A 14,452-nucleotide genomic window follows, 5' to 3' on the forward strand; every position below is an offset into this window, starting at 1 on the left:
GATTCAGAGCAGGCCATTTCAGATATCAGAGTTATGAAACTATGCATGTGAAGAGATTGACTGTCTGTTAGCAGGTGATAATGTTATTATAAGGAGAAGGTTCCCCCTCCAAGCCAAAACAAGGATTTCTTTGTGGAAAGAAAAAAAATGAGACGGGCAAAGTCCTTATGAAGTGTGCCACGCAATCTTTAAACCAGCAGAAAACAATACCTGAATGGAAGAGTATTAAATGACACAGAAATTGATCCCTTGAAACCCTTGTGTATACATCAATGGTGTGAAATTCAGTCAAAATATTATGACTGTCCTTCAGCTCACCTGACAGGTAGGTGAAGCGTTGCGATTGGCTCCGTTTCCGTTTTCCATTGCAGACGTAAAACTGCACCTGCACGGCTGAGCTCACGGTCTTGCTGTGGTACGGGGGGATCTCCACCACGATGCAGGACTGCAAAATACATTTCACATGATAAACTGCACTCCTTTTGGCACAAAATGTTGCACTATTTATTTACGTTAACAATTACAAGAGCCACTCCAGTGAAAATTGTGTTTTTGGTGTTTTAACATGTTCTTGTGACACAGCAACACAGCAAAGTCTCTCTGCTCCTCTACAATTCTGATCCATCCACTTGCAGACAAATAAATCCATGTACGTCTTCATTTTCCTCATCTGAGCTGCCATCTGTCTCAAAACTGTACAGCTGGCTAGCTCTGACATTGCTCACCGTTTGTTTTGCTAGGTGAATGTTAACTTGGACATGTGAGAAATTAGCAGAGCTAACTTCCATGCCAACAGTGCCGACAACAAACCAGAAATGAAAATTTCTGAAAAACTGCGGTGCAGCAGAAAATATGTCTTAAAAACAACACAGGCATTTTGATTTCAGCTAAAAACTGCATAATTGTAAAAAGTCCATTTGGAGCGCTTTTACAATAAAAAATTACATATAATTGGAGTGGGGCTTTAAGTTAAAATTACAATAAAAAGGGAAAGGCAAGGATAAGTAAAAACCTCACTTACGCCTTGAGTTTTCTCACGAATGATTTTGGCCTCAACTTCCCACTGGGGGCGTCCGTCTGGGAGAAAAAAACAAAACAAAAAAGAATATTAGGCAAAACCTAGCTAGCACTGGATGTGGCTTGTGGTTGAAACCCTTCCTGTAAATGTAATGCCATATTTTAATTTAAGGCGCTTCTCACTACCGAAACATTTGAGTAAAACAAACTGAAATTCATCTGAAATTCGTGCCATGTTGATCAGAAACATCACAAAGTTGTTCAATTCTTCCTGTGCGTGGGCCTTTGCAAAAGATGCATGTGACTAATGTGTCAAACCAAAGTTCTGCACCATTTGATCACATCCTGCAATACTTGGCAGCTTTTGGATGTGAACGTAAGAGGAGTTGTTCCTGTTTCGAAAACAGAATCAGCAATCCTACATTTTTCCGCTTTGCTGCGTCATAGTGCATCTTTTACACTATAGCGGACTGTTTCAAAATTAGTAGTGGAGAAAATCATTCACTTTAGGATCCCAATAGAGAACATCGTAACAGTTTTGAAAAAGTAATTAAATGTCTAGATGTCCTGCTGTTTAAGTTAGCAGGTTAACACTTTGCGTAGTGAAATAAATTAATGTAATTTTCAAAAAAATATATAGAATTTGAGGTAATCTATATGAATTTGTATTGTTTTATATTTAATAATCATTCAAGATGAGGTCTTGTATTGCATGTGCTTAAGTCAGTACAGACCTACTGAGTAACCTTTAAGCTGTAGAAAACACACTTTGAGCTGCTTGTACTTTGGTGTTCACTCTTGATGCTGCACCTGCGCGGCGTCTTCCACAAAACCTTAAAGACATCCCCAAATGCCACTGCAACACGCCTGCAGAAAGACATACCCTACATGTCGACCTAAGTGATGTTTAATTCCACTTTCTGCCAAAACCCCCAAAGTTTCTTGAGAGGATTCAGAAAGTGTGTCATCTCAAACATTGGTAGGACTCCACTGGTGCTGCGTTGTAAGAAATCCTCTCTGTTGTGAAGAAGAACAGTTTTTTTTTACCCCACTAAGTGATGACCTTGCCTTGTCTTTACAGCTGTGCATTATTGCAGTGCAACTTGTTGACATTCAACAAGCTGCACTCTTTCCTGAAGCAAGGGCCCCACATGCTCTGTCAGACAACAAGCACCAACAGGACTTCATACCACGCAAAAGCAATGACTTGGATCATCGAACCCACCCAGATGTCTCTGAGAAGAAAGAAATGTACACCCTTTTTTCAACCAAAAGAATGAAAGAAAAATGTGTCAATGAATGAAGGTGAGGAAGAATTAAATCTATTTAAAGATGCGTAATGAAGAGAATCATTTACAGTAACACAACACCTAAATGCCTCTGATGTGTGAGTCACTCCTCAAGATACGCTGTAGCTGCTTTTTAGCTAGAGCTCTTTGTATAAACATTCCCGCTTGTAAAAGTTAAACTGAAATACCAATTATGGAGTCTCTTTTTATTTAGAGTTTGACAGGATCTAGTTTAAGTTCTCTGTGGGAACCCCCAGCTGAAGTGAACTCAAGTTTATATTCAGTTATCTAGTCAGTCAAACCACAAACTCCTTTGTTTCCTTTTGTCTTTGTCTTACTACTAATTTTTTTTTTTTGCTTTTCTCATGTCAAAGAATATGTGATAAGTAAATAAAAAAGGCAAAGCAGATTTTTTTTTTTTAAACATTATTTAAAAATTGATTGATGTTCACTATGTTATCATTTCAGCAATCCAAGTTCAAATAATTTACAGATTCACATGCAAAGTTGACATCAAAGACTCAAAAATAAAAGGATAAAATAAGATAATTGCTCTCCTTTTTTATTAGTACAGCAAAAAGATCTCTTATGCAGATGCTGTGATCTACTACAAAGTGTATACTAGAGCAATTTGGAACATTTCTTTGTATTCGCTAATAATGCAAGACTTTACAATGTGAGGTAACTTGGAGTTATCTTTTAAAGTTTTAAAGGGGATGGTAAAATGGTCATCACTGCCCTCCAGATTTCATTCTTCCATTTCATTCTTCTTTATGCCACAAAACTGACAGATTATTAAATTGCGAATTCTACATCAATATCATTTTGTTTTATGTTTTACCTTCAGTTTATAGTTTTCATATGCTGTGAGGAGTAACTTTAGCGCAAGATGTGTTCAAGAACTTTTCTCTGCTGTGATTCAGTAGCGATGGCTCACAGGAGTTTTACACATCCCTCCAAGAAAATCTTTCCTTTTTCCTATCCATACAGAATGACAGTTGCTCACAAAGACTACTCTATTTAACTTTACCACCATGTGTGAACTTGAATCAAAAAGGAACCCGAGGCAGGTAGAGACTGGCTGAAAAAAATGTCATCCTTTTAAAATTTCCATCTGGCTGTTACACGAGCTTAAAGATTGGTGTGCAAAAGAAAGGAGGAAGTAAAAATATATAAATAAATGAATAAAAAATTACAAGAAACCAGCCCATAGTCAGTTGAGATTTTTGCTGTAATATACAGCTATATATATATATATATATATATATATATATATATGTATTTTTTTTTTTTTTTACATTCAACGGCAGCCTAATTTTAATAATAAAACACTAAATCCTTTCTGACTTACTTTGGTTACTTAACTAAATTCCAAAAATAAAACTTTTTGTCAGGTAAGAATGAAAAATTTGCAAAGAAACAAAATCACCCAGAAAAACTCATGAAGGTAGAAAACAACACATTTGGTAACAGTGGTGTGTTAACCCATGCAGAAAAACATGTATTTAAATGCTGACAGCATCTCTCAACAGCTAACTAATCTGTTTAAGGCGTGGCAGAATGGCACATGACTGAAGTATTTGCAAAGATCAGGCCAAAATAAATAAACTGACACACTGCTATTAATACATATGCTAATGAAAGCCCTATGCACCATTTCTGTAGTCATATTTTAGGACAGATCCAGATTCTACCAATCACATTCTTACCAGGGCCTTTCTCCAGGAAGATGACCTTGGACTCTGGGAAGAAGTTGGAGCCGCTGATAACCATCTCCTCTCCCCCGCTGACCAGACAGCTGGTCAGGTTGAATTTCTCAACTTGCGGCAACTCTTGTGCTGAACGCTGGGCTGGAAGAGTCAGAGGGAGAAACAAAGGCCCTCATGTAAAATTTGAAATCACAACAGATACAATTCATTTCTACTAAAGACTTGAACAAATAAGTAAAACTGGTTAGTCTTGTTTTACTGAATGGATTTAAGTAAGTTAAATCGAATTCCTGAATGCCAGTCAGCTTTTTTTTTTCCTAGAGGCACAGCTAAATAGTTTGTGTGACTCCCAGCAGCTTATTTGCTTTTCCTTTCAAGCTTTACGTTGCTTTCTGAATGAATATTTTTACAACTTTGAGCCTTGAGGTAGAAGGGAAACACTCACAGCACTCCACAGGAATGGAGGCAGCCTGCAGAGACAGCACCTTCCCGTTGGGCTGAGGGATGTGGACTCGGAACACAACTCGGACCCGCGTGTTCTTTCTTCCGATGTCCGTTTCTCCCTTACGCAGCTCGATGTCGGAGTTCCGTAGTTTGAGTATGCCTGCGCAGTCGATGCTGCAGGGAAAAAGGGGGAAAATGTTGGTTCTGCTCTGGAAGTGTTAGCTCTATTAGTTCATTAAAAAAAAAATCTTAAACAAGTACATTTAAAACAATTTTCCAATGTAAATTTAATCAGGACTCCCAAAAAACTTATTTTAGTGTTTGAGGTCATAAAAATCTAAATAAAATACATGTAAGCAACACATTTAATCCTTCTATAGAAATTAACTTGAAGAAGTAAACTGCTAAGTAATGTAAATTTTCATAAATGTGGCTACAGTTTCCCTAGACTTTGCCTTCCTCACATCTTACAATATTTTCATGAGTAATGAGAGTCCCAAACTGCTTCTGACATCTACCTGGCTGACATGTTGTTTTCAGGGAGGAGAGGGATTTCCAGAACTTTGGTGCTGGAGACCATAATTTCTTGGCTGGCCGTGGCTACAGTTTTCCCAGTGATCCGGTGCACCTGGTAGAAGGCGTGCGGCCTCAAGTAGCGGTCATCGGCTGTTCCAATGAACATCTGCAGGTTGATGGGCTTCTCACTGTAGCCCATGAGCTGAGACCCAGAAGACAGAAGAGGGAAAAAAAAACAGAAGAGAAACAGATGTGAATTCCTGACTTTACCATGGGAGGTGAAAACAAGCAAATATTATTGTCAGTTTTATTGCGTTGGAAATGTCACAAATGACTGTGAAAGAAAGATGTCCAAATCAGTTCATATGCTAATAAATATTTTACTATAAATACACATCAAACATTCAGTAATAACTCATTCCATAACACACAGAAAACATGCCAAACTGGTGGGCCGTGAAGGCCAAATACCAGCTGTATTTTGCTGAGAGCTTTAACCCAAGTCTCCACCTATACTACTTGATGACAGAAAAGAGATGTTTGCAGGAAAAAGACAAGAAGAATACAAACTGAGCAAAATCTGTCCTCCGTGAAGGAAGGGGAAAACACACAGCCCATACAATCCCAGCACTGTTGTAATGTTGTGCTTGGCAGACTCTGTGACGGCAGGATGGCACCCCCCCGACACATACACACGCCCTCACCATATTGCTCTCAATAACCACACTTCCAGCTTAGGCGCAGAACCGCCTGTTGAGGCTAGCAGAGAAGAACAAGGCCTTTCATTGCTGTTTATTCCCCATAACGGCCAAACCTCAACCCCACCACAGCTGGCTATTGACTGTTTCCTCTGCAGGTTTCCATCACATTACAGTGTCTGGTACAAAAAAAACAGTTTAAAGGAGAGGAAAAAAAAACGTTTTGTATCTTAGATTTGGTTAGATGATGTTCCAAACTAAAACTTATTATTAGTAGATAGTGGCAGCTCAGATCTTTTTTGTTTGTTTATTCTGGCTTGGCCCTTTGAGGAAGCTCCTGTGGTGAAATAAGATTAGATATATTAGGCTGGGCTGAATGTGGAAACACTGAAATATGCTATGTTTACTGAGAGTTATATCAGGAAAAACCTGAGAGAAGCAAAGTAAACAGGACAGTAAAGTTTACTTCTTAATTATTAAGTACTATTCTGTGCCAATTGAAAAGCTTAAATGTAATGGAAATGTTTTTATGGAGTTTTGGTGCACAACAGGTGGTTCACAGGAAGTATAAACTAAATGCAAAATGAAACCCAGCAAATAAAAAAACAACAAAGCCTCCAAGATCATTCTGACTTTTAGAGTGTATTTAGTCTGGAAAAGTCAGTTGGTCCGGACCGAGTCCGCTTAATTTGGTCAGGATTGAGTTCTGAACCTTGCATTTGGTCTGTATTCAGACTGCTGTCTACCGGACATTTCTGTTTCAAACTAAAGCCTGTAAACAAAACCACATGACTAAAGATCTCTTCAGTCATTGGCCAGGAATTACGAGGGCGGGGCAAAGCAAAAAGAGAAAGAATAACAATTCTTGTTAGTGTAGTTCACTTATTTAAACTTTTTATTTCGCTGAGCGATTTTGAACATCTGTATCAACATCAGGTAAAACACTTTTTACTTGCTACTTTGATACAGGCAAGACAGTTGAAGCGGAATTCATTCAACCAAATTTCAGCGAGTTGCTGTGTCTTGTCGTCACTTATTTAAACTTTTTATTTCGCTGACCGATTTTGAACATCTGTATCAACATCAGGTAAAACACTTTTTACTTGCTACTTTGATACAGGCAAGACAGTTGAAGCGGAATTCATTCAACCAAATTTCAGCGAGTTGCTGTGTCTTGTCGTCGCTTTATCTTTAACCGCGACTCATCGATTGCTTCATTCCTGCTCTATTAACATCATATAAAACTCGGCTACGGTTTTGGTCCAGTTGTTCCGGTCAGAGCACAGACCCTATTTAGACTGAGGGAACTCGAGAGTAAACCAGAGCTCAGTCTGATTGGAAACGAGCCGAGAACACCTCAAATATGGGTCAGAGAGCAGTTCCCGGTCCCAGATTAGGGTTTTATTGGTGGAAATAAATTCTGACTTTAAGCAAACCAAATGTGTTCAGTTTGAATGCACCCTTAGTAAGCTAGTAGATGAAAAATGCATTCAACAAATTGAAACAAATAGGCTAACTTTAGTAGATAAATTTTAAAAAATATCACCAAACACTAAATATTTTTTATTGAGACTTTGCCCATTAAGTCCTTTATTTTAATATTGATTGTTTAAATTCAGATTTTTTGACTAAAGGATTGGATATGACTTTTATTCCTCCCTTCTTTAATTTATATCACTAGTTATGTCAAAAAAAGTTAAACACTATAAAAAAAAATAATAATAAAATAAAATGGCTCATAAAAATATTTCGATATTAAATTGTGAATCTAATCAAATTATGAAGTTGTGAATCAACATTAAATAGGGTTGGTATTTTGGCAGTGATTCCCAGCCTTAACTTCGATGCGGAGAAACTGAAGAGAACACAAACGTTTAGAGTTGTAGGTACAAGTTCACTAGTGAACTTGCAAAAGAATCACTGCTCATGAAAAAACAAACCTGTAAAATTGTCTGGACCAAACTGGTTACTGTAGCATTTGACTGTTTAGAGAAGGTTCTTCAGTGAACTCAATCTGTAAATTTATTGGAAATAACAATAAAGCAATTTGAACAATGTGTGTAGAATTAATTGTACGTTTAAAAGTTATAGCTACAAATGTATTGTGATTTGATATTTAGAAAGCTTAACAATAGACTTCTTTTTTTTTTGTTTTTAAAAATTAAACACAAACATGCCCAAACTTTTAAATGACTAGAGTGGAAAGTATTTGCTGATTTGAGGAAATAAAGTGATGGTTACACTCCACCCCTGGGCTTTAAGAATGGAATCGCTCTAAGGCTTAAGTTGGCTTCGGAAGCAAAAACTCCCAACCAGAAGGTATGCTGGCACTCCTTCCTAGATATTATAAATCTGTTTTACTCTGACTTGGTGATGGATTGATTTGAGTGCATAACTAACCACATCAGTCATTTTTGTTGGTGTTAGATTTGAATAAGATGAAATCCCAAAGGCATACGCTGTCAAATAGAAGAACACAATTCAAATAGTTTAGAGAAGTACTATATAATTAACTTTTTTGAAATAAAATAAAGGATTTTTGCTTTTTTAAAATATCAAATTTCCAAATTGAAACTTTAAAGTTAATGTAAAACCAAAAAATGAGGTACAAGAAATGCACTTGGAAGGAATTTATGTGCACCAAAGAGCAGGATGACAGTCCCCCAATAAGCCACAACAGGACCATCTTTGAAAACCACAGTGGATCTTAAAAACCACATAAGAGCATAAACGTTGCTAGTACCAACCAAACAGGTCATTAGGCATCCTCGCCTGAGGGAACTTAAAGCTGTAAATGACAACTGTTTCAGGACTCAGGAAAAAGTCCCAGAAACCCAACATCCCTGCAGGCAGTTTTCCTTCTTCTTTCCTTGATCATTTCTGCACATTGTGGAAGTTGGCATGCAAAAAGTGTTTGCTCATATGCATGTGTCATTATGCGCTCCACGACACGTACAGCATGAGTGCAGTCGTGTTTATTACCGGCACCATGTGTGTTCCAGACAGAAACAAATAACGTGTTTAAGAAATGGGACAAACAGATGAAAGAAAAGAATAAAGACAAGTGAAAATGCTAAAGTAGACAAAGTCCAATCTTTTAAGTAAAACATATATGTTGAAATTATAATAGTTTTTGCTCACACATTCTTAGAAATGCCACCAGTTGGTAAAGAAAGTATCAAAAAAGCATTTCTACTTTTAAAACTTTTTTTTCTAAATCTTTTTATAGAGTTTGTCTCCAATCTCCTTAATGTTATAACACATATAGGAGGGATTTGCATGAAGCCCCAGCTAAAGTGTTGACAAAAATACGCAGCAAGCTTGAAGTTCTTTCCAAGTCAAATGATCAACCAAGTAAACCTGATTACAGAGACAGAAAGAGAGAGCGCAGTTCAACAGTGATAGCAACACTAACAAACACATGCCACCAATGCAGCTAAGAAGAGTAGAGCTTTCATTTGACTCCTTTGTTCAGTTCAGCTTAATTTAGAAAACTAGAACAATAATAGTCAAACACACAAGTATCAAACCCAATACAAATAAAACACAAGTTTACTTCCTCTGCTGAGTGTTTTCTTAGAAAGTGATTTATTACCAAGAAGGAGCAGTTGGCAAAAAACCTTGGTGTAAAGCTTAATCCATTTTTATTGTACATCTTAAAATGATTTTTTGCCTGACTGCAAACTGTAATAAAGAAATAAAGAAGTGTGCCAAATGATACAAACAAAACAAAAAAGTTAAGAAAAAAATATTGGTCAAAGAGTCTGAAAATACATTTCTAAAAGTAATTGCACTTTCAATTTTGACTTTTGCCTCAGAAAATGAATAAAAACACCATATGCAGACAGTGAGGGATGTCAACAAACACACAGAGCTGCTCTGCATGAACACACTCTTGACTTGTTCCACATTCCTCAGTCATCTCTCTCCGCCGCCTCCAAAATCTAAGGTTGGGTGTGAAATGCCTCAGCATGGTGGTCATTGCACTTTTAACTCTTCCCATTTATGCCTGCACAGAAAGATCTGAGCCAAAAGGCAACGGTAAGTCAGGCCTAATAAAATACAGTTCTTTATTAAACCACAGGGACATTAAAACGGTCACATGACTCAGCCTTATGTTTGCTGAGGCACATAACTAACTTCTGACTTTCAGCATCTGATCCACTTTAGGATAAAGCCTTTCCCTTAAAATAAGACCGCTGTATACTGTTACATACTCAGCTTCCGCTAAATAAAGTCCCACTTATTTTTGGTCTTCATCTGTTCCACTGAGCCAGTTATAATGCTAGTGTGGTGAGGGAGAAAAGGACCTTTCAACCTGGCATACATGCATAAACAGACCATAACAACAACAGTACAGTATATTTAATATGGGCCAAGGGTGAGACTTGGACCAAGCAGCAACTTATGTGTGATTTAAAAAAATAAATATTAGCTTATATGTCTGCTTTTTTCCTGCTAACAATCAGTTGCCCTTTAGTGGTTATTTCCCACTAACAACCGCTAAAGGGTACTGTAGGTGTGTGTGCTACTAACAGAGACACAGAAGAAGAAGCAACATCCAAAACAAACATGGATTAGAATCTGATCGTTCTCTTCCTGAACTTTATATTTTTCTTTTTTGCATCAACACATTATTATTGTTTTTAGTTTTTCTTTCCTCAAACTAATGCGTTTACAGCAAGTCATCGAACTGGGCTAGAAAGACACGGAATGCTGATAAAGGCGCCATCATTCGAACACAGCTCCTGCAGTAGAAAGTAAAGATCGCCATAAAAACAAAGATTGAATGATCTCATAAATCCAGACATGGAAATGTGCTAACCAATTTCTCTACGTCATTCATGTCTTCCAAACTTGTCATTGTGCATGAAGGCCAAATAGGGCCAAATGAGGGCATTTGGAGAGGTAGTGGTGTCCGAAATTGTTTTTTTAAGGGTTAAACCTCGCAGCAGAGGGATATAGAGTCCTCTGCCGTGAGGATGTTCCGCATCACGGGCGTGCCGAGGAAGAGGAGTGCTTTTCTTCACGTGTGTGTGCTATGAAGCACAGAAGTTTACATTTAAATGTAAAAAATGACTTTTTGTTTTAGCATGACTTTTTAAAGTTATAAAACCAATGATGGTAGATATTTCTGAACACTAGCAGCTCTGCACTTAACGTAGCTGACTAGCGACTTTTGATGACATCATCGAGTGGGAGTGCGACCACATTTGAACACAGTACTTTTCCACACCTCTCCGTTTTGAGGGTTAAAGCAGAGGTGGGGAGAAGCCATAGGGGTAGGGGAAGAATTTGGATTCGACCGAACTATACAATCTAAGCTTCTATGTAGCGATGAGGCTAAAAACTTGAATGTAGCCTCTCCCATACGCGTCTGAAGTGTCTAGTTTATGAACACATTTGTGGACAAGCATTGAGCATTGTATTTGACATGCATCAAAAGAACCAGCTAACGTGAATTTAATACGTGAATCGCGTTCAGTGGGAATGCAGCATTACGCCGAGCTTGGTGGACTTGTTCTCGAAAATGTTCAACTTATCTTCGGAGCACCTTCTATGTTTTTATATTTCATTTTTCTTAATTTTACTTTTTTTGGCTCCTCAAACTTATACCCCAAGCGACCAGTACTCCAGAAAATAATGCTATATATATATAAATTCAGAGTAGCTGCCCCGCCGCTTTCATAAAGCAAAGCAAGGTCTTTGGAGTGTGGCCTTTAATCTGTCGTTTAACATTTTCATTTTTTTTTATGTTTCTCTTGCCTCACTGCCACCATCATCCTCGCTGCCATTTCTTTTTGTGTTCCATTTGTCACTCTCTCCTCACTATCCCTGTACTACCCTCTCACCTACCTCAGCTCCAGCTCTGTGCCGTAACTTGACACTTTCTCACAGCAAGCGCCTGACTATGCTAAAGTTGTTTCTCTGTATTGCTCAGCTGTTGCCATGGCGAGACTCCCTGTGTGTATGCAGGAGTGTGCATGTGTGTGTGTGGATAAGTAAGCGCCACACTGGTGTAAACTACAGTTCTAAAGCTCGTGTCGGACAGGGTGAGCATCAGAATATAAGGATTTAAGTGCACAAATGCTGGTGTAAACTGTGGTCAATGGAAAGGTCTGCGATGTGTGAGAGTGTCTGTGTGTGGATAAAACAGTCAGTCTAGCGTGTGTGCGATTCCCATGTACAACCTGCATTCATCAACAAATGTAAAAAAGAGAAAATATGGTGGCCAAGGTCGCGCGAGGTGCCTTTTCCTTTACAGCAGTGGTTTCCCTGGTGTTGCACTGTGACACCATGGGATCCATGAACACACAGAGAACACTAACACAAGCTCGCTGTTTGCCGAGCACACTGGGGAGGGCAACAAGAGCCAGGGGGCTGGTTGACTGTTTGTTTAAACAAGGTCAATACATGCGCATGCACAAACCCACTCGCACACACTTAGAAGCGTTTACTGTATACAGCATGAGGGCTGTATATGGCCTTGCTAGGCTGATCCCCACTCAGTTCCATCTATGCCTTTTCTGTGGTCTTCACCCTTTCCTCTTTCCTTCATTCGACTCGCTCTGTTCTTCGCTTGTTTTCAGGAGCCGTTTCCGAAACATGCCCCAAGCCCAATTAAAACACATGAGAGCCCAACGTGCTTATATCAAATACAGCCTCTGGGCAAGGCAACACGAGCTCAGACCAGTTCAAACTGAGTAAACTTTATGACTCTGCACCATTATCACTGCCTCCTGATTGTAGAACAGTGTTGGTGAGTGTGAGAACTGTCAGGTTGTGACAGGGATGGCTGGAGGAAGAGAAAGAGCACGCAAAAAGAAAAATTAAACAGAAGGAAAGAGGAAAAAAAAGAAAAAAGGGGCTAGTTGGCTATTGAAAATGTGAGATTGAGTGACTGAGGCTGAATCAAACAGTAATGGGGTCATGAACATGCATTCCAGCTTGGGGATCAAAATCATTCAATGCATCTAAACTGACTGAAATATGCAGCTGTGCTGAAGAGTTGCAGCCAATATTAGCTTATCACAAGCTTTATTAACTTTTAAAACTCTTTTAAACTGCATATGTACATTTTTGAAGTAAAACTGAATAGATTTGCTTTATTGTGTGGATTCATTCTCATTCGCTAGTCTTCTCCCTCCCTATGACCGTATGTTCATCTAGTCTAAAAATGTCTTTGTTATGTCTGTCTTTGCATCTGAATCCAAAATGCCAATGCCAGAGGGGCTCTTTATAATTGTGTGGCTTCAGCAGCACTCCAATAAGCTGGTTAATGTGCCAAAGGATACCTCAGCCTTTAGCCAGAGAGGCTTTGGATTTATATACGTCTCCTAGCAACAGGTGGACTGATTATATTTGCAGCTAGCCCCAGAGAAATTGTTAAAACAGTCGGTCACAAATGTAGAAATCGTGACATAATATGAAATAATATTACAATTAAAATGACTCTTCTTTTTGTAATGACAAAAAGTGTGTGCAAGTGTTGCATTCGAAATAGAGTTCAACCAGTGTAGTAAAATAGGTTTTTATCAAATTTAATTACCATATTTAACTTTTACTGCATGTTTTTTTGTGTTACAACTGATCAATCTCCTTTAGTTCTACAAGTTTATTCAGACCAAAGTGGTGTCCCATTTGCCACAACGTCACATTTATACATCCAGCTAACTTTAAAAATCTGTGTTGTAGGTGAACCAATGATGGAGAAACTGGGGTGAAAAATACATCAAAATTTCATTTTCCCCCCACTTTTTCATGTTGGGCCCCTCCCTCATTGTTAGGCACAGTGCTAGAGATAGCACAACACAAAACTGAAACTAAGAGACACCAAAATGTCTCACTTTTAGAGATCTTTTTTTTTTCTTGTTGAATTCTGGTAAACCCTTCAGTATTCTAGGGCCTAAAATCCAACATATTTTAATTAATTTTGGCATTTCACCAAATGTGTATTAAAATGTATTAATAAAAGACAGGAAAAAATAGCTTCTCTAAAATAGATGAGCAAACTTATATTGATGTTAAAGTTTTTTTAATGAATCAAAAAATCCTAATAAAACACACTTTGAGAAAACTGATGAAACTATACCAGCAATTCCTGCCAACAGTCTTTTGGGACATTCATTTGACACTTCCTTCAAAGTATCAAATCACTTTCTAAGAAAACATTCAGCTGAGGAAGTAAATTTACTAAAACGTGAAATGTCACAGAGCTGTTTTTAAAGCACTGGTGAAATATATATATTTAAAAAAAAGTGTTTTTCTTAATTATTATCTATAGTCTCTGTCAGCTGTATTTCCTCCACACTGTCATCACTTCACCAGCATATTTTACATCTTTATCTCACTAACTACATTCATGGAGTGGCTTTGATTTTCCTAATGTGTGTTGGGGAATTCTATTTAGTGCTTCTTTTGGTGTAAACTTGGGTTAAAATGTATTTTGTTGTTAACTGTCCAGTGCAGAGGTCAGAGAGGCTGTAGCTTAACTCACAAAAACATATACTAAAAGAAGTTAGAATTTTGTTCCTCAAAACAGTTAAAAAAATTACCATATATTTTTACATCTCTAGGATATGAAAATGGGCTCTCCCCACAGGTCAGACATCCTCTTCATTTTCTGCTGACTTAGCGTCACACCAGAACACTGACTTGAGCAACATTGTGGTCAAAAAAGGAAACTGTCCTCAAGTCCAGACAGCAGCAATAACATCATGATGTGTCACCATGCTTAGGAAATCTTAGAAAAAGGAAATATTTTCCAAAGTTTTCACCT

General features: G+C 38.0%; 1 protein-coding gene across 1 annotated transcript in view; it reads right to left on the reverse strand.

Moving 5' to 3' along the window:
• The window catches only part of nfatc3a (nuclear factor of activated T cells 3a), a gene marked incomplete at its 5' end in the record, with an annotated part of 65,085 nt that overhangs the window by 15,407 nt on the left and 35,226 nt on the right, over positions 1 to 14,452 (reverse strand). Inside the window, 5 exon segments of the mRNA XM_024295850.2 lie at positions 319 to 445; positions 1,022 to 1,077; positions 4,016 to 4,156; positions 4,461 to 4,633; positions 4,978 to 5,177. Coding sequence (XP_024151618.1) covers positions 319 to 445; positions 1,022 to 1,077; positions 4,016 to 4,156; positions 4,461 to 4,633; positions 4,978 to 5,177 — 697 coding nt within the window.

This window comes from Oryzias melastigma, linkage group LG3 (genome assembly GCF_002922805.2).
Source record: "Oryzias melastigma strain HK-1 linkage group LG3, ASM292280v2, whole genome shotgun sequence".
Taxonomy (NCBI): domain Eukaryota; kingdom Metazoa; phylum Chordata; class Actinopteri; order Beloniformes; family Adrianichthyidae; genus Oryzias; species Oryzias melastigma.